Source organism: Saccoglossus kowalevskii, chromosome 1 (genome assembly GCF_978046115.1).
Source record: "Saccoglossus kowalevskii chromosome 1, keSacKowa6.1, whole genome shotgun sequence".
NCBI classification, from domain to species: domain Eukaryota; kingdom Metazoa; phylum Hemichordata; class Enteropneusta; family Harrimaniidae; genus Saccoglossus; species Saccoglossus kowalevskii.
In genome coordinates, this window is record NC_140641.1 from 807,988 (window position 1) to 827,972 (window position 19,985).

The following is a 19,985-nucleotide window of genomic DNA, read 5'->3' on the forward strand; positions in this document are numbered from 1 at the left end:
TGAGAAATGCTGTCAACCAAAGCATAAATATGTGTTTCTCTGTGCATAAAAGTTCAATTTCACACGATTTGTTAATATTAATGTATGATAATAAAAACTTGATAATATTTTTCCTGGATTCTTGCACTTTATTTGTATCATTGTCATATGAGAAGTACTCTTGTCCTTATTTAGAGATATTGAAACTAATTCAGGGCCACAAACTACATGTATTTCTGTACATGAAGTACATGGGAAGTAAAGTTGTTGACACAGGTAATGTACACATAGGATCATTGCAGTTTCTCAGTTCCTCATCTGGTGCTATCAGGTAGTACTTGTATGACAAACAGTATCCATTGCCCTGTTATTGTCTAACTGGAACAATTCTGTGATTGACAGTGTCCTTGTATTAGGAATACTGTTGTACAAGAAAGTTTATCCAGACACAACACTGACTCTAAAACATATTTGCAGATCTGATTTGCATACTTGCATGTCATTTTACCTGTTGTACTTGTTTGTTGCTATCTGGTGTTCTTGCCGAGACCAGGATGGAGAGTGTGCTATAAACTTGAAAATGCCATAGAAATCATGTTCGCCAATTTATGTCCATGCCAAAAACTGAACAAATTATATGTTGCAACTTTTAAATGACAAGTGAAGGCATTCATGACTTGTTCGATTGAATAAATTTTTACGGCTTAGAGGCCATTTTTTTCTTCAAAAATTAAACCAGCTTTTTCTAGCGGTGACCAGCTTTTCCTCAGATATGTGTCATCCAGTTTTGTTCAAGTACAAGTGCACATCGCATTATATGTTTAAGAAGTTATAAATTGTCTCAGAAAAGCCAAATGAATATTTTTTTTCCCCCACCCCCGCTAAAATTGTTCCACATCAGTTCTGAACAATTAATAACGGAATTTTAGTACAACCCACAATGAATTAATTCACTCTGACACAAACCCAGTTCAATGGAAGTTTTTAATTTTTTCTGAGCGGGGGTTATGGCATGTCATGTCTTGTTTTTTATGTGGTATCTTGGACGTTCTCTGTCAGTTTTCATTCAAATTTGGCACATACATGTACTTTATACATGTTTGGATGCATGTCCATGACAATTTGTTTCAAAATCTGGTCAAGGATGGCCGATTGACAGCCATCTGACTTTTTGGCCTTACTACTATATTTCCACAATTTATGTACCATTTTCATTCGTATTTGGCACATACATCATACATATCAGTGTGTTTCATAATCAGATCAAAGATGGTCGAATAACGGCTGTTATTATTTCTGTTGAATACGCCACTTGGAACTCGAGTTTCAAGGACAAGCTCGCGACAACCCCTCCGCTTTAATGTGACGAGCACAAAGAGAACTTTCAAAAATTTAACGGGGACTGTGTCATTTTCAATGACTTGTTATTTTCAGGGTCACATTTGGCTTAGCACTCATCCCCTCAAAAATGCCCCAGATTTGACCGTCAAATCTTAAAACTTGGATTTTGATCATTGTTTGACTTTTTCAAATATTGGTAATCAAATTTATATAATGGATATCGACTGCCATGAATATGTTGAGAATGCGCAGACAATGACTTGTTTTGATACATGTATGTTGTTAACTTCAGAAAGTTGATTCAATCCGTACCGTAAAATCTGTATTAGAAGCCACATCCCTAATAGAAGTCGCACCTATTCTTTTTGAATAATTGAGAACCAAAAATTCATCATTTCTCATATGTGTAGATGCTCTAATAGAAGCCGCATTCCCTCTGTTGCATTGTACCATTTTAATAGAAGCCGCGGTTTCTAATACAGATTTTACAGTATTATGCAAATGAGAGCGTTAATACTACATACATCATATTTCTTGATTAATTTCTTATATACATGTACATGTATGTATGTGTTCTTTTCAACCATATATAGCATCCACATGATTACAGTACTTGTTCACATAAATTCTAGCCTTTGCCTATGTGACTAATAGCTCTCCAGAAAGCACTGAGACAAGTTATGATACTGATTTCATAATTTTGCTCCATAGTGCAAATGTGTGAAAAAAATGGACAAGTTTGCTCCACTGTGCAAAATGTTACATAAGTGCATTCATACACCAAGAATGCATTTATTGTACAATTTATTCTCACTATGAACTTTTCTGCATTTACATACGTACATGTACTTACCGTACTCGACCGCATTAGTGCCCATGCCCAGGCAAGCGCCCACCCCTCACTTTTGCAAAATTTTTGACTCCCGTGTGCGAAGCACAAAAAGGGAGTCTTTGCAGTTAGTGTGTCTGTATGTATGTGTGGGTGTGTATGTGTATGTGTGTCCGACTGTTCCACTGATATCTCAAGAACCATACATCAGTTTTTGATGAAACTTGGTGCATAGATGCTCTGGGCCAATGCGCAGATTTGGTTAGGTTTTGGTAAAAATCCATGCATATTAATTACCTAATTTGCCTGATAATTAGCTGTTCCATGACTCTTCCACTGATATCTAAAGAACCACTCATTGGATTTAGATGAAACTTGGCACACAGATGCTCCAAACTAATGCGCAGATTTGATTAGTTTTGGGTAAACATCTGTGCAATATTAATTACCTAATTTGCATAATGATTAATAAATTTTCGGCTTTTCCACTGGTATCTCAAGTACTAATCATCACATTTCAATAAAACTTGGTACATAGATGTCATAGGACACTGCACAAACCTGATAGTTTTTAGGGTAATATCAGTATATATTAATTACCTAATTTGCATAATTAATTAATTTTCAGCTTTTGATATTTCAAGTAATAATTATCACATTTCAATGACACTTGGTACATAGATATAGAACACTGCACAGACCTGATAGTTTTTAGGGTAATATGAGTACATATTAATTACCTAATTTGCATAATTAATTAATTTTCAGCTTTTGATATTTTAAGTAGTAATCATCACATTTCAATGAAATTTGGTACATAGATGTCATAGGACACTGCACAGACCTGATAGTTTTTAGGGTAATATCAGTATATATTAATTACCTAATTTGCATAATTAATTAATTTTCAGCTTTTGATATTTCAAGTAGTAATCACATTTCAATGAAATTTGGTACATAGATGTCATAGGACAATGCACAGACCTGATAGTTTTTAGGGTAATATCAGTATATATTAATTAGCTAATTTGCATAATTAATTAATATTCAGATTTTGATATTTCAAGTAGTAATCATCACATTTCAATAAAACTTGGTACATAGATGTCATAGGACACTGCACAGACCTGATAGTTTTTAGGGTAATATGAGTACATATTAATTACCTAATTTGCATAATTAATTAATTTTCAGCTTTTGATATATCAAGTAGTAATTATCATATTTCAATGAGACTTGCTGCATAGATCTTCTAGGATTATGCAGACACCTGATTAGTTTTAATTGGATATTAATTACCAAATTTGCATAATGTTCCACTGATATATAAATAACCCCAAATTGGATTTTAATGAAACTTTAAAAGAGAACTATGCAGAAACCCAATTAGTTTTTGGTAAATATTTCTGCTTATTAATCACCTAATTTAGTAATTAACATAATTAATTAACACTGATATCTCAATTACTGATCATCACATTTGAATAAAATTTGGTACATAAATGCTCTAGGACAATAGACAGGCCTGATTAATTTTGATTAATATTAATTCTCTAATTAGCATAATAATTTATAATTTTTTTGTTCTGTTCTGTTCATATTAGTTCCCTGATTTACATAATTAGTTTTCAGCTTTTCCATCAATATCTCATGTACAAGTAATTTTGAATTAATTTTTGATGTGTCTTCAATACTCTCAGCACACGAGAGTTCTTTCTAAGCTTTCTTTGATTATATTTGGAACACATTCCGCAAAGCGCCCACCCCTTCAAAATGCAACTAATTCAAAACTTGGTCTTGAGTAACAAATCTTGGTAATCGTTTTGATATGATACAGCGTGGATATCGACCGCTGTGAATATGTTGTGAATGCATAGACCACGGTAACTATGCTTCGACAATGACCTGTTAATACAAGTAAATATTTCATGCCATATTCAGTTTACCTCTCAAAAATGGCTAGTTACTGGTTTTTTGGAAAAACCATGTCGTTTATTCGCTGAAATTAATTCTAACAGATCGTACTTCGACATCGATAATTTCCGATGAATTGTGTCAGTACAACGCAGCATTCTGATTGGTTAATAACCAACTTGACCCATTAGGTCAAAGGACGCTGCCGCAGGTCAAATCTGCTAATGCATCATGGCGGAAAGTGATTTTCATCGAGAGTTTGCGTACGATCCAACACCTTCGTCAGTGGAAATAATGATGAGAATTTTGACTTTGACTGTGTTCCAACAGACTTGTTTAATTTCGTAAATTCTGGTGGTACGTAATTAATATTGTAATAAAATGTGCATATTTTTTGTGATCATTTCTGTTTCTTCATTGTGAAAATCAATGACGACTTGACGTAATTTGATTTTCCCTCAAAGACGTAATCTGTCACATGATGAATAAAAATTTTCATTTGCACTCTTTTTTGAGGGGGGTGCTCGAGTAATCGCCCATCCCTAAAAAAATTGTGATTTTCCGAGTTGAGACCCCTGAGCGCTAGCTAACGCGGTCAAGTACGGTATGTGCAATTACAGCAATCATAAGACATTGTCGGTGGCTTCCACTGTAGAATTAACTTGGAAAATAAAATCCAGCAAATGTACCTTTTTCCTACTTTTACATTCAACAACACCATAAAAATCACTCGCAAAGTCTTTTCAGCGGAAATTAATTCCAGCTACTAAAATAAAGTAGTTTATATTAGGTAATGTTTATTCCTGAAATTTCAACATAAATATGATAACTTTATCCTCACTCTCTTTATTATGTATATGTTTGTTCAATTTGTTTTAGGCTCCTTCAAAAAAAGGAAAACGAGGAAGAGGTAAAAATAAACAACAAGCTGAACAACACAATGATGGTGAACCAGTGACCTTATTTGAGATAGTAAAGCAAGGAAAAGGAGCTCTCCAAGTAAGTTTCATGTACTCCAGCTGCTCTCTCTGTGGCTGTCGTTATTGGTGAATAATTCATTTACTACTTGGCTGTCGTTATTGGTGAATAATTCATTTACTACTTGGCTGTCGTTATTGGTGAATAATTCATTTACTACTTGGCTGTCGTTATTGGTGAATAATTCATTTACTACTTGGCTGTCGTTATTGGTGAATGATTCATTTACTACTTGGCTGTCGTAATTGGTGAATAATTCATTTACTACTTGGCCGTCGTTATTGGTGAATAATTCATTTACTACTTGGCTGTCGTAATTGGTGAATAATTCATTTACTACTTGGCTGTCGTAATTGGTGAATAATTCATTTACTACTTGGCTGTCGTTATTGGTGAATAATTCATTTACTACTTGGCTGTCGTAATTGGTGAATAATTCATTTACTACTTGGCTGTCGTAATTGGTGAATAATTCATTTACTACTTGGCTGTCGTTATTGGTGAATAATTCATTTACTACTTGGCTGTCGTAATTGGTGAATAATTCATTTACTACTTGGCTGTCGTTATTGGTGAATAATTCATTTACTACTTGGCTGTCGTTATTGGTGAATAATTCATTTACTACTTGGCTGTTGTAATTGGTGAATAATTCATTTACTACTTGGCTGTCGTTATTGGTGAATAATTCATTTACTACTTGGCTGTCGTTATTGGTGAATAATTCATTTACTACTTGGCTGTCGTAATTGGTGAATAATTCATTTACTACTTGGCTGTCGTTATTGGTGAATAATTCATTTACTACTTGGCTGTCGTAATTGGTGAATAATTCATTTACTACTTGGCTGTCGTTATTGGTGAATAATTCATTTACTACTTGGCTGTCGTAATTGGTGAATAATTCATTTACTACTTGGCTGTCGTTATTGGTGAATAATTCATTTACTACTTGGCTGTCGTTATTGGTGAATAATTCATTTACTACTTGGCTGTCGTTATTGGTGAATAATTCATTTACTACTTGGCTGTCGTAATTGGTGAATAATTCATTTACTACTTGGCTGTCGTTATTGGTGAATAATTCATTTACTACTTGGCTGTCGTTATTGGTGAATAATTCATTTACTACTTGGCTGTCGTTATTGGTGAATAATTCATTTACTACTTGGCTGTCGTTATTGGTGAATAATTCATTTACTACTTGGCTGTCGTTATTGGTGAATAATTCATTTACTACTTGGCTGTCATTATTGGTGAATAATTCATTTACTACTTGGCTGTCGTTATTGGTGAATAATTCATTTACTACTTGGCTGTCGTTATTGGTGAATAATTCATTTACTACTTGGCTGTCGTTATTGGTGAATAATTCATTTACTACTTGGCTGTCGTAATTGGTGAATAATTCATTTACTACTTGGCTGTCGTTATTGGTGAATAATTCATTTACTACTTGGCTGTCCTTATTGGTGAATAATTCATTTACTACTTGGCTGTCGTTATTGGTGAATAATTCATTTACTACTTGGCTGTCGTTATTGGTGAATAATTCATTTACTACTTGGCTGTCGTTATTGGTGAATAATTCATTTACTACTTGGCTGTCGTTATTGGTGAATAATTCATTTACTACTTGGCTGTCGTTATTGGTGAATAATTCATTTACTACTTGGCTGTCGTTATTGGTGAATAATTCATTTACTACTTGGCTGTCGTTATTGGTGAATAATTCATTTACTACTTGGCTGTCGTTATTGGTGAATAATTCATTTACTACTTGGCTGTCGTTATTGGTGAATAATTCATTTACTACTTGGCTGTCGTTATTGGTGAATAATTCATTTACTACTTGGCTGTCGTTATTGGTGAATAATTCATTTACTACTTGGCTGTCGTTATTGGTGAATAATTCATTTACTACTTGGCTGTCGTAATTGGTGAATAATTCATTTACTACTTGGCTGTCGTTATTGGTGAATAATTCATTTACTACTTGGCTGTCCTTATTGGTGAATAATTCATTTACTACTTGGCTGTCGTTATTGGTGAATAATTCATTTACTACTTGGCTGTCGTTATTGGTGAATAATTCATTTACTACTTGGCTGTCGTTATTGGTGAATAATTCATTTACTACTTGGCTGTCGTTATTGGTGAATAATTCATTTACTACTTGGCTGTCGTAATTGGTGAATAATTCATTTACTACTTGGCTGTCGTAATTGGTGAATAATTCATTTACTACTTGGCTGTCGTTATTGGTGAATAATTCATTTACTACTTGGCTGTCGTTATTGGTGAATAATTCATTTACTACTTGGCTGTCGTAATTGGTGAATAATTCATTTACTACTTGGCTGTCGTTATTGGTGAATAATTCATTTACTACTTGGCTGTCGTTATTGGTGAATAATTCATTTACTACTTGGCTGTCGTAATTGGTGAATAATTCATTTACTACTTGGCTGTCGTTATTGGTGAATAATTCATTTACTACTTGGCTGTCGTAATTGGTGAATAATTCATTTACTACTTGGCTGTCGTTATTGGTGAATAATTCATTTACTACTTGGCTGTCGTAATTGGTGAATAATTCATTTACTACTTGGCTGTCGTTATTGGTGAATAATTCATTTACTACTTGGCTGTCGTTATTGGTGAATAATTCATTTACTACTTGGCTGTCGTAATTGGTGAATAATTCATTTACTACTTGGCTGTCGTTATTGGTGAATAATTCATTTACTACTTGGCTGTAGTTATTGGTGAATAATTCATTTACTACTTGGCTGTCGTTATTGGTGACTACCGGTAATTCATTTACTACTTGGCTGTCGTAATTGGTGAATAATTCATTTACTACTTGGCTGTAGTTATTGGTGAATAATTCATTTACTACTTGGCTGTGGTTATTGGTGAATAATTCATTTACTACTTGGCTGTCGTTATTGGTGAATAATTCATTTACTACTTGGCTGTCGTAATTGGTGAATAATTCATTTACTACTTGGCTGTCGTTATTGGTGAATAATTCATTTACTACTTGGCTGTCGTTATTGGTGAATAATTCATATACTACTTGGCTGTCGTTATTGGTGAATAATTCATTTACTACTTGGCTGTCGTAATTGGTGAATAATTCATTTACTACTTAGCTGTCGTTATTGGTGAATAATTCATTTACTACTTGGCTGTCGTTATTGGTGAATAATTCATTTACTACTTGGCTGTCGTAATTGGTGAATAATTCATTTACTACTTGGCTGTCGTTATTGGTGAATAATTCATTTACTACTTGCCTGTCGTTATTGGTGAATAATTCATTTACTACTTGGCTGTCGTTATTGATGAATAATTCATTTACTACTTGGCTGTCGTAATTGGTGAATAATTCATTTACTACTTGGCTGTCGTTATTGGTGAATAATTCATTTACTACTTGGCTGTCGTTATTGGTGAATAATTCATTTACTACTTGGCTGTCGTAATTGGTGAATAATTCATTTACTACTTGGCTGTCGTAATTGGTGAATAATTCATTTACTACTTGGCTGTCGTTATTGGTGAATAATTCATTTACTACTTGGCTGTCGTAATTGGTGAATAATTCATTTACTACTTGGCTGTTGTTATTGGTGAATAATTCATTTACTACTTGGCTGTCGTTATTGGTGAATAATTCATTTACTACTTGGCTGTCGTTATTGGTGAATAATTCATTTACTACTTGGCTGTCGTTATTGGTGAATAATTCATTTACTACTTGGCTGTCGTTATTGGTGAATGATTCATTTACTACTTGGCTGTCGTAATTGGTGAATAATTCATTTACTACTTGGCTGTCGTTATTGGTGAATAATTCATTTACTACTTGGCTGTCGTTATTGGTGAATGATTCATTTACTACTTGGCTGTCGTAATTGGTGAATAATTCATTTACTACTTGGCCGTCGTTATTGGTGAATAATTCATTTACTACTTGGCTGTCGTAATTGGTGAATAATTCATTTACTACTTGGCTGTCGTAATTGGTGAATAATTCATTTACTACTTGGCTGTCGTTATTGGTGAATAATTCATTTACTACTTGGCTGTCGTAATTGGTGAATAATTCATTTACTACTTGGCTGTCGTTATTGGTGAATAATTCATTTACTACTTGGCTGTCGTTATTGGTGAATAATTCATTTACTACTTGGCTGTCGTAATTGGTGAATAATTCATTTACTACTTGGCTGTCGTTATTGGTGAATAATTCATTTACTACTTGGCTGTCGTTATTGGTGAATAATTCATTTACTACTTGGCTGTCGTTATTGGTGAATAATTCATTTACTACTTGGCTGTCGTAATTGGTGAATAATTCATTTACTACTTGGCTGTCGTTATTGGTGAATAATTCATTTACTACTTGGCTGTCCTTATTGGTGAATAATTCATATACTACTTGGCTGTCGTTATTGGTGAATAATTCATTTACTACTTGGCTGTCGTTATTGGTGAATTATTCATTTACTACTTGGCTGTCGTTATTGGTGAATAATTCATTTACTACTTGGCTGTCGTAATTGGTGAATAATTCATTTACTACTTGGCTGTCGTTATTGGTGAATAATTCATTTACTACTTGGCTGTCGTAATTGGTGAATAATTCATTTACTACTTGGCTGTTGTTATTGGTGAATAATTCATTTACTACTTGGCTGTCGTTATTGGTGAATAATTCATTTACTACTTGGCTGTCGTTATTGGTGAATAATTCATTTACTACTTGGCTGTCGTTATTGGTGAATAATTCATTTACTACTTGGCTGTCGTTATTGGTGAATGATTCATTTACTACTTGGCTGTCGTAATTGGTGAATAATTCATTTACTACTTGGCCGTCGTTATTGGTGAATAATTCATTTACTACTTGGCTGTCGTAATTGGTGAATAATTCATTTACTACTTGGCTGTCGTAATTGGTGAATAATTCATTTACTACTTGGCTGTCGTTATTGGTGAATAATTCATTTACTACTTGGCTGTCGTAATTGGTGAATAATTCATTTACTACTTGGCTGTCGTTATTGGTGAATAATTCATTTACTACTTGGCTGTCGTTATTGGTGAATAATTCATTTACTACTTGGCTGTCGTAATTGGTGAATAATTCATTTACTACTTGGCTGTCGTAATTGGTGAATAATTCATTTACTACTTGGCTGTCGTTATTGGTGAATAATTCATTTACTACTTGGCTGTCGTTATTGGTGAATAATTCATTTACTACTTGGCTGTCGTTATTGGTGAATAATTCATTTACTACTTGGCTGTCGTTATTGGTGAATAATTCATTTACTACTTGGCTGTCGTTATTGGTGAATAATTCATTTACTACTTGGCTGTCGTAATTGGTGAATAATTCATTTACTACTTGGCTGTCGTAATTGGTGAATAATTCATTTACTACTTGGCTGTCGTTATTGGTGAATAATTCATTTACTACTTGGCTGTCGTAATTGGTGAATAATTCATTTACTACTTGGCTGTCGTTATTGGTGAATAATTCATTTACTACTTGGCTGTCGTTATTGGTGAATAATTCATTTACTACTTGGCTGTCGTAATTGGTGAATAATTCATTTACTACTTGGCTGTCGTTATTGGTGAATAATTCATTTACTACTTGGCTGTCCTTATTGGTGAATAATTCATATACTACTTGGCTGTCGTTATTGGTGAATAATTCATTTACTACTTGGCTGTCGTAATTGGTGAATAATTCATTTACTACTTGGCTGTCGTAATTGGTGAATAATTCATTTACTACTTGGCTGTCGTAATTGGTGAATAATTCATTTACTACTTGGTTGTCGTTATTGGTGAATAATTCATTTACTACTTGGCTGTCGTTATTGGTGAATAATTCATTTACTACTTGGCTGTCGTAATTGGTGAATAATTCATTTACTACTTGGCTGTCGTTATTGGTGAATAATTCATTTACTACTTGGCTGTCGTTATTGGTGAATAATTCATTTACTACTTGGCTGTCGTTATTGGTGAATAATTCATTTACTACTTGGCTGTCGTTATTGGTGAATAATTCATTTACTACTTGGCTGTCGTAATTGGTGAATAATTCATTTACTACTTGGCTGTCGTTATTGGTGAATAATTCATTTACTACTTGGCTGTCGTAATTGGTGAATAATTCATTTACTACTTGGCTGTCGTAATTGGTGAATAATTCATTTACTACTTGGCTGTCGTAATTGGTGAATAATTCATTTACTACTTGGCTGTCGTTATTGGTGAATAATTCATTTACTACTTGGCTGTCGTTATTGGTGAATAATTCATTTACTACTTGGCTGTCGTAATTGGTGAATAATTCATTTACTACTTGGCTGTCGTTATTGGTGAATAATTCATTTACTACTTGGCTGTCGTTATTGGTGAATAATTCATTTACTACTTGGCTGTCGTAATTGGTGAATAATTCATTTACTACTTGGCTGTCGTTATTGGTGAATAATTCATTTACTACTTGGCTGTCGTAATTGGTGAATAATTCATTTACTACTTGGCTGTCGTTATTGGTGAATAATTCATTTACTACTTGGCTGTCGTAATTGGTGAATAATTCATTTACTACTTGGCTGTCGTTATTGGTGAATAATTCATTTACTACTTGGCTGTCGTTATTGGTGAATAATTCATTTACTACTTGGCTGTCGTTATTGGTGAATAATTCATTTACTACTTGGCTGTCGTTATTGGTGAATAATTCATTTACTACTTGGCTGTAGTTATTGGTGAATAATTCATTTACTACTTGGCTGTCGTTATTGGTGACTACCGGTAATTCATTTACTACTTGGCTGTCGTAATTGGTGAATAATTCATTTACTACTTGGCTGTCGTTATTGGTGAATAATTCATTTACTACTTGGCTGTCCTTATTGGTGAATAATTCATATACTACTTGGCTGTCGTTATTGGTGAATAATTCATTTACTACTTGGCTGTCGTTATTGGTGAATAATTCATTTACTACTTGGCTGTCGTTATTGGTGAATAATTCATTTACTACTTGGCTGTCGTTATTGGTGAATAATTCATTTACTACTTGGCTGTCGTAATTGGTGAATAATTCATTTACTACTTGGCTGTCGTTATTGGTGAATAATTCATTTACTACTTGGCTGTCGTAATTGGTGAATAATTCATTTACTACTTGGCTGTCGTAATTGGTGAATAATTCATTTACTACTTGGCTGTCGTTATTGGTGAATAATTCATTTACTACTTGGCTGTCGTTATTGGTGAATAATTCATTTACTACTTGGCTGTCGTTATTGGTGAATAATTCATTTACTACTTGGCTGTCGTTATTGGTGAATAATTCATTTACTACTTGGCTGTCGTAATTGGTGAATAATTCATTTACTACTTGGCTGTCGTTATTGGTGAATAATTCATTTACTACTTGGCTGTCGTTATTGGTGAATAATTCATTTACTACTTGGCTGTCGTAATTGGTGAATAATTCATTTACTACTTGGCTGTCGTTATTGGTGAATAATTCATTTACTACTTGGCTGTCGTTATTGGTGAATAATTCATTTACTACTTGGCTGTCGTAATTGGTGAATAATTCATTTACTACTTGGCTGTCGTTATTGATGAATAATTCATTTACTACTTGGCTGTCGTAATTGGTGAATAATTCATTTACTACTTGGCTGTCGTTATTGGTGAATAATTCATTTACTACTTGGCTGTCGTAATTGGTGAATAATTCATTTACTACTTGGCTGTCGTTATTGGTGAATAATTCATTTACTACTTGGCTGTCGTTATTGGTGAATAATTCATTTACTACTTGGCTGTCGTAATTGGTGAATAATTCATTTACTACTTGGCTGTCGTTATTGGTGAATAATTCATTTACTACTTGGCTGTAGTTATTGGTGAATAATTCATTTACTACTTGGCTGTCGTTATTGGTGACTACCGGTAATTCATTTACTACTTGGCTGTCGTAATTGGTGAATAATTCATTTACTACTTGGCTGTCGTTATTGGTGAATAATTCATTTACTACTTGGCTGTCGTTATTGGTGAATAATTCATTTACTACTTGGCTGTCGTTATTGGTGAATAATTCATTTACTACTTGGCTGTCGTTATTGGTGAATAATTCATTTACTACTTGGCTGTCGTTATTGGTGAATAATTCATTTACTACTTGGCTGTCGTAATTGGTGAATAATTCATTTACTACTTGGCTGTCGTTATTGGTGAATAATTCATTTACTACTTGGCTGTCGTTATTGGTGAATAATTCATTTACTACTTGGCTGTCGTTATTGATGAATAATTCATTTACTACTTGGCTGTCGTAATTGGTGAATAATTCATTTACTACTTGGCTGTCGTAATTGGTGAATAATTCATTTACTACTTGGCTGTCGTTATTGGTGAATAATTCATTTACTACTTGGCTGTCGTAATTGGTGAATAATTCATTTACTACTTGGCTGTCGTTATTGGTGAATAATTCATTTACTACTTGGCTGTCGTTATTGGTGAATAATTCATTTACTACTTGGCTGTCGTAATTGGTGAATAATTCATTTACTACTTGGCTGTCGTTATTGGTGAATAATTCATTTACTACTTGGCTGTCCTTATTGGTGAATAATTCATATACTACTTGGCTGTCGTTATTGGTGAATAATTCATTTACTACTTGGCTGTCGTTATTGGTGAATAATTCATTTACTACTTGGCTGTCGTTATTGGTGAATAATTCATTTACTACTTGGCTGTCGTAATTGGTGAATAATTCATTTACTACTTGGCTGTCGTTATTGGTGAATAATTCATTTACTACTTGGCTGTCGTAATTGGTGAATAATTCATTTACTACTTGGCTGTCGTAATTGGTGAATAATTCATTTACTACTTGGCTGTCGTAATTGGTGAATAATTCATTTACTACTTGGCTGTCGTTATTGGTGAATAATTCATTTACTACTTGGCTGTCGTTATTGGTGAATAATTCATTTACTACTTGGCTGTCGTAATTGGTGAATAATTCATTTACTACTTGGCTGTCGTTATTGGTGAATAATTCATTTACTACTTGGCTGTCGTTATTGGTGAATAATTCATTTACTACTTGGCTGTCGTAATTGGTGAATAATTCATTTACTACTTGGCTGTCGTTATTGGTGAATAATTCATTTACTACTTGGCTGTCGTAATTGGTGAATAATTCATTTACTACTTGGCTGTCGTTATTGGTGAATAATTCATTTACTACTTGGCTGTCGTAATTGGTGAATAATTCATTTACTACTTGGCTGTCGTTATTGGTGAATAATTCATTTACTACTTGGCTGTCGTTATTGGTGAATAATTCATTTACTACTTGGCTGTCGTTATTGGTGAATAATTCATTTACTACTTGGCTGTCGTTATTGGTGAATAATTCATTTACTACTTGGCTGTAGTTATTGGTGAATAATTCATTTACTACTTGGCTGTCGTTATTGGTGACTACCGGTAATTCATTTACTACTTGGCTGTCGTAATTGGTGAATAATTCATTTACTACTTGGCTGTCGTTATTGGTGAATAATTCATTTACTACTTGGCTGTCCTTATTGGTGAATAATTCATATACTACTTGGCTGTCGTTATTGGTGAATAATTCATTTACTACTTGGCTGTCGTTATTGGTGAATAATTCATTTACTACTTGGCTGTCGTTATTGGTGAATAATTCATTTACTACTTGGCTGTCGTTATTGGTGAATAATTCATTTACTACTTGGCTGTCGTAATTGGTGAATAATTCATTTACTACTTGGCTGTCGTTATTGGTGAATAATTCATTTACTACTTGGCTGTCGTAATTGGTGAATAATTCATTTACTACTTGGCTGTCATAATTGGTGAATAATTCATTTACTACTTGGCTGTCGTTATTGGTGAATAATTCATTTACTACTTGGCTGTCGTTATTGGTGAATAATTCATTTACTACTTGGCTGTCGTTATTGGTGAATAATTCATTTACTACTTGGCTGTCGTTATTGGTGAATAATTCATTTACTACTTGGCTGTCGTAATTGGTGAATAATTCATTTACTACTTGGCTGTCGTTATTGGTGAATAATTCATTTACTACTTGGCTGTCGTTATTGGTGAATAATTCATTTACTACTTGGCTGTCGTAATTGGTGAATAATTCATTTACTACTTGGCTGTCGTTATTGGTGAATAATTCATTTACTACTTGGCTGTCGTTATTGGTGAATAATTCATTTACTACTTGGCTGTCGTAATTGGTGAATAATTCATTTACTACTTGGCTGTCGTTATTGATGAATAATTCATTTACTACTTGGCTGTCGTAATTGGTGAATAATTCATTTACTACTTGGCTGTCGTTATTGGTGAATAATTCATTTACTACTTGGCTGTCGTAATTGGTGAATAATTCATTTACTACTTGGCTGTCGTTATTGGTGAATAATTCATTTACTACTTGGCTGTAGTTATTGGTGAATAATTCATTTACTACTTGGCTGTCGTTATTGGTGACTACCGGTAATTCATTTACTACTTGGCTGTCGTAATTGGTGAATAATTCATTTACTACTTGGCTGTCGTTATTGGTGAATAATTCATTTACTACTTGGCTGTCGTTATTGGTGAATAATTCATTTACTACTTGGCTGTCGTTATTGGTGAATAATTCATTTACTACTTGGCTGTCGTTATTGGTGAATAATTCATTTACTACTTGGCTGTCGTTATTGGTGAATAATTCATTTACTACTTGGCTGTCGTAATTGGTGAATAATTCATTTACTACTTGGCTGTCGTTATTGGTGAATAATTCATTTACTACTTGGCTGTCGTTATTGGTGAATAATTCATTTACTACTTGGCTGTCGTTATTGATGAATAATTCATTTACTACTTGGCTGTCGTAATTGGTGAATAATTCATTTACTACTTGGCTGTCGTTATTGGTGAATAATTCATTTACTACTTGGCTGTCGTTATTGGTGAATAATTCATTTACTACTTGGCTGTCGTTATTGGTGAATAATTCATTTACTACTTGGCTGTCGTTATTGGTGAATAATTCATTTACTACTTGGCTGTCGTTATTGGTGAATAATTCATTTACTACTTGGCTGTCGTTATTGGTGAATAATTCATTTACTACTTGGCTGTCGTTATTGGTGAATAATTCATTTACTACTTGGCTGTCGTTATTGGTGAATAATTCATTTACTACTTGGCTGTTGTTATTGGTGAATAATTCATTTACTACTTGGCTGTTGTTATTGGTGAATAATTCATTTACTACTTGGCTGTCGTTATTGGTGAATAATTCATTTACTACTTGGCTGTCGTTATTGGTGAATAATTCATTTACTATTTGGCTGTCGTTATTGGTGAATTATTCATTTACTACTTGGCTGTCGTTATTGGTGAATAATTCATTTACTACTTGGCTGTCGTTATTGGTGAATAATTCATTTACTACTTGGCTGTCGTTATTGGTGAATAATTCATTTACTACTTGGCTGTCGTTATTGGTGAATAATTCATTTACTACTTGGCTGTCGTAATTGGTGAATAATTCATTTACTACTTGGCTGTTGTTATTGGTGAATAATTCATTTACTACTTGGCTGTCGTTATTGGTGAATAATTCATTTACTACTTGGCTGTCGTTATTGGTGAATAATTCATTTACTACTTGGCTGTCGTTATTGGTGAATGATTCATTTACTACTTGGCTGTCGTAATTGGTGAATAATTCATTTACTACTTGGCCGTCGTTATTGGTGAATAATTCATTTACTACTTGGCTGTCGTAATTGGTGAATAATTCATTTACTACTTGGCTGTCGTAATTGGTGAATAATTCATTTACTACTTGGCTGTCGTTATTGGTGAATAATTCATTTACTACTTGGCTGTCGTAATTGGTGAATAATTCATTTACTACTTGGCTGTCGTTATTGGTGAATAATTCATTTACTACTTGGCTGTCGTTATTGGTGTATAATTCATTTACTACTTGGCTGTCGTTATTGGTGAATAATTCATTTACTACTTGGCTGTCGTTATTGGTGAATAATTCATTTACTACTTGGCTGTCGTTATTGGTGAATAATTCATTTACTACTTGGCTGTCGTAATTGGTGAATAATTCATTTACTACTTGGCTGTCGTAATTGGTGAATAATTCATTTACTACTTGGCTGTCGTTATTGGTGAATAATTCATTTACTACTTGGCTGTCGTAATTGGTGAATAATTCATTTACTACTTGGCTGTCGTAATTGGTGAATAATTCATTTACTACTTGGCTGTCGTTATTGGTGAATAATTCATTTACTACTTGGCTGTCGTTATTGGTGAATAATTCATTTACTACTTGGCTGTCGTTATTGGTGAATAATTCATTTACTACTTGGCTGTCGTTATTGGTGAATAATTCATTTACTACTTGGCTGTCGTAATTGGTGAATAATTCATTTACTACTTGGCTGTCGTTATTGGTGAATAATTCATTTACTACTTGGCTGTCGTTATTGGTGAATAATTCATTTACTACTTGGCTGTCGTAATTGGTGAATAATTCATTTACTACTTGGCTGTCGTTATTGGTGAATAATTCATTTACTACTTGGCTGTCGTTATTGGTGAATAATTCATTTACTACTTGGCTGTCGTAATTGGTGAATAATTCATTTACTACTTGGCTGTCGTTATTGATGAATAATTCATTTACTACTTGGCTGTCGTAATTGGTGAATAATTCATTTACTACTTGGCTGTCGTTATTGGTGAATAATTCATTTACTACTTGGCTGTCGTAATTGGTGAATAATTCATTTACTACTTGGCTGTCGTTATTGGTGAATAATTCATTTACTACTTGGCTGTAGTTATTGGTGAATAATTCATTTACTACTTGGCTGTCGTTATTGGTGACTACCGGTAATTCATTTACTACTTGGCTGTCGTAATTGGTGAATAATTCATTTACTACTTGGCTGTCGTTATTGGTGAATAATTCATTTACTACTTGGCTGTCGTTATTGGTGAATAATTCATTTACTACTTGGCTGTCGTTATTGGTGAATAATTCATTTACTACTTGGCTGTCGTTATTGGTGAATAATTCATTTACTACTTGGCTGTCGTAATTGGTGAATAATTCATTTACTACTTGGCTGTCGTTATTGGTGAATAATTCATTTACTACTTGGCTGTCGTTATTGGTGAATAATTCATTTACTACTTGGCTGTCGTTATTGATGAATAATTCATTTACTACTTGGCTGTCGTAATTGGTGAATAATTCATTTACTACTTGGCTGTCGTTATTGGTGAATAATTCATTTACTACTTGGCTGTCGTTATTGGTGAATAATTCATTTACTACTTGGCTGTCGTTATTGGTGAATAATTCATTTACTACTTGGCTGTCGTTATTGGTGAATAATTCATTTACTACTTGGCTGTCGTTATTGGTGAATAATTCATTTACTACTTGGCTGTCGTTATTGGTGAATAATTCATTTACTACTTGGCTGTCGTTATTGGTGAATAATTCATTTACTACTTGGCTGTCGTTATTGGTGAATAATTCATTTACTACTTGGCTGTTGTTATTGGTGAATAATTCATTTACTACTTGGCTGTTGTTATTGGTGAATAATTCATTTACTACTTGGCTGTCGTTATTGGTGAATAATTCATTTACTACTTGGCTGTCGTTATTGGTGAATAATTCATTTACTATTTGGCTGTCGTTATTGGTGAATTATTCATTTACTACTTGGCTGTCGTTATTGGTGAATAATTCATTTACTACTTGGCTGTCGTTATTGGTGAATAATTCATTTACTACTTGGCTGTCGTTATTGGTGAATAATTCATTTACTACTTGGCTGTCGTTATTGGTGAATAATTCATTTACTACTTGGCTGTCGTAATTGGTGAATAATTCATTTACTACTTGGCTGTTGTTATTGGTGAATAATTCATTTACTACTTGGCTGTCGTTATTGGTGAATAATTCATTTACTACTTGGCTGTCGTTATTGGTGAATAATTCATTTACTACTTGGCTGTCGTTATTGGTGAATGATTCATTTACTACTTGGCTGTCGTAATTGGTGAATAATTCATTTACTACTTGGCCGTCGTTATTGGTGAATAATTCATTTACTACTTGGCTGTCGTAATTGGTGAATAATTCATTTACTACTTGGCTGTCGTAATTGGTGAATAATTCATTTACTACTTGGCTGTCGTTATTGGTGAATAATTCATTTACTACTTGGCTGTCGTAATTGGTGAATAATTCATTTACTACTTGGCTGTCGTTATTGGTGAATAATTCATTTACTACTTGGCTGTCGTTATTGGTGTATAATTCATTTACTACTTGGCTGTCGTTATTGGTGAATAATTCATTTACTACTTGGCTGTCGTTATTGGTGAATAATTCATTTACTACTTGGCTGTCGTTATTGGTGAATAATTCATTTACTACTTGGCTGTCGTAATTGGTGAATAATTCATTTACTACTTGGCTGTCGTAATTGGTGAATAATTCATTTACTACTTGGCTGTCGTTATTGGTGAATAATTCATTTACTACTTGGCTGTCGTTATTGGTGAATAATTCATTTACTACTTGGCTGTCGTAATTGGTGAATAATTCATTTACTACTTGGCTGTCGTTATTGGTGAATAATTCATTTACTACTTGGCTGTCGTTATTGGTGAATAATTCATTTACTACTTGGCTGTCGTAATTGGTGAATAATTCATTTACTACTTGGCTGTCGTAATTGGTGAATAATTCATTTACTACTTGGCTGTCGTTATTGGTGAATAA

At 33.5% G+C, this 19,985-nt stretch overlaps 1 protein-coding gene across 2 annotated transcripts in view; it reads left to right on the plus strand.

Moving 5' to 3' along the window:
* LOC100371347 (cohesin subunit SA-1-like) overlaps positions 1-19,985 on the plus strand; it is a 311,470-nt gene that overhangs the window by 33,304 nt on the left and 258,181 nt on the right. For both annotated transcript variants that reach the window (XM_085498240.1, XM_085498246.1), the window contains exon 4: positions 4,943-5,062. In XM_085498240.1, the coding sequence (XP_085354366.1) occupies positions 4,943-5,062 (120 nt within the window). The remainder of the gene's footprint in view (positions 1-4,942; positions 5,063-19,985) is intronic.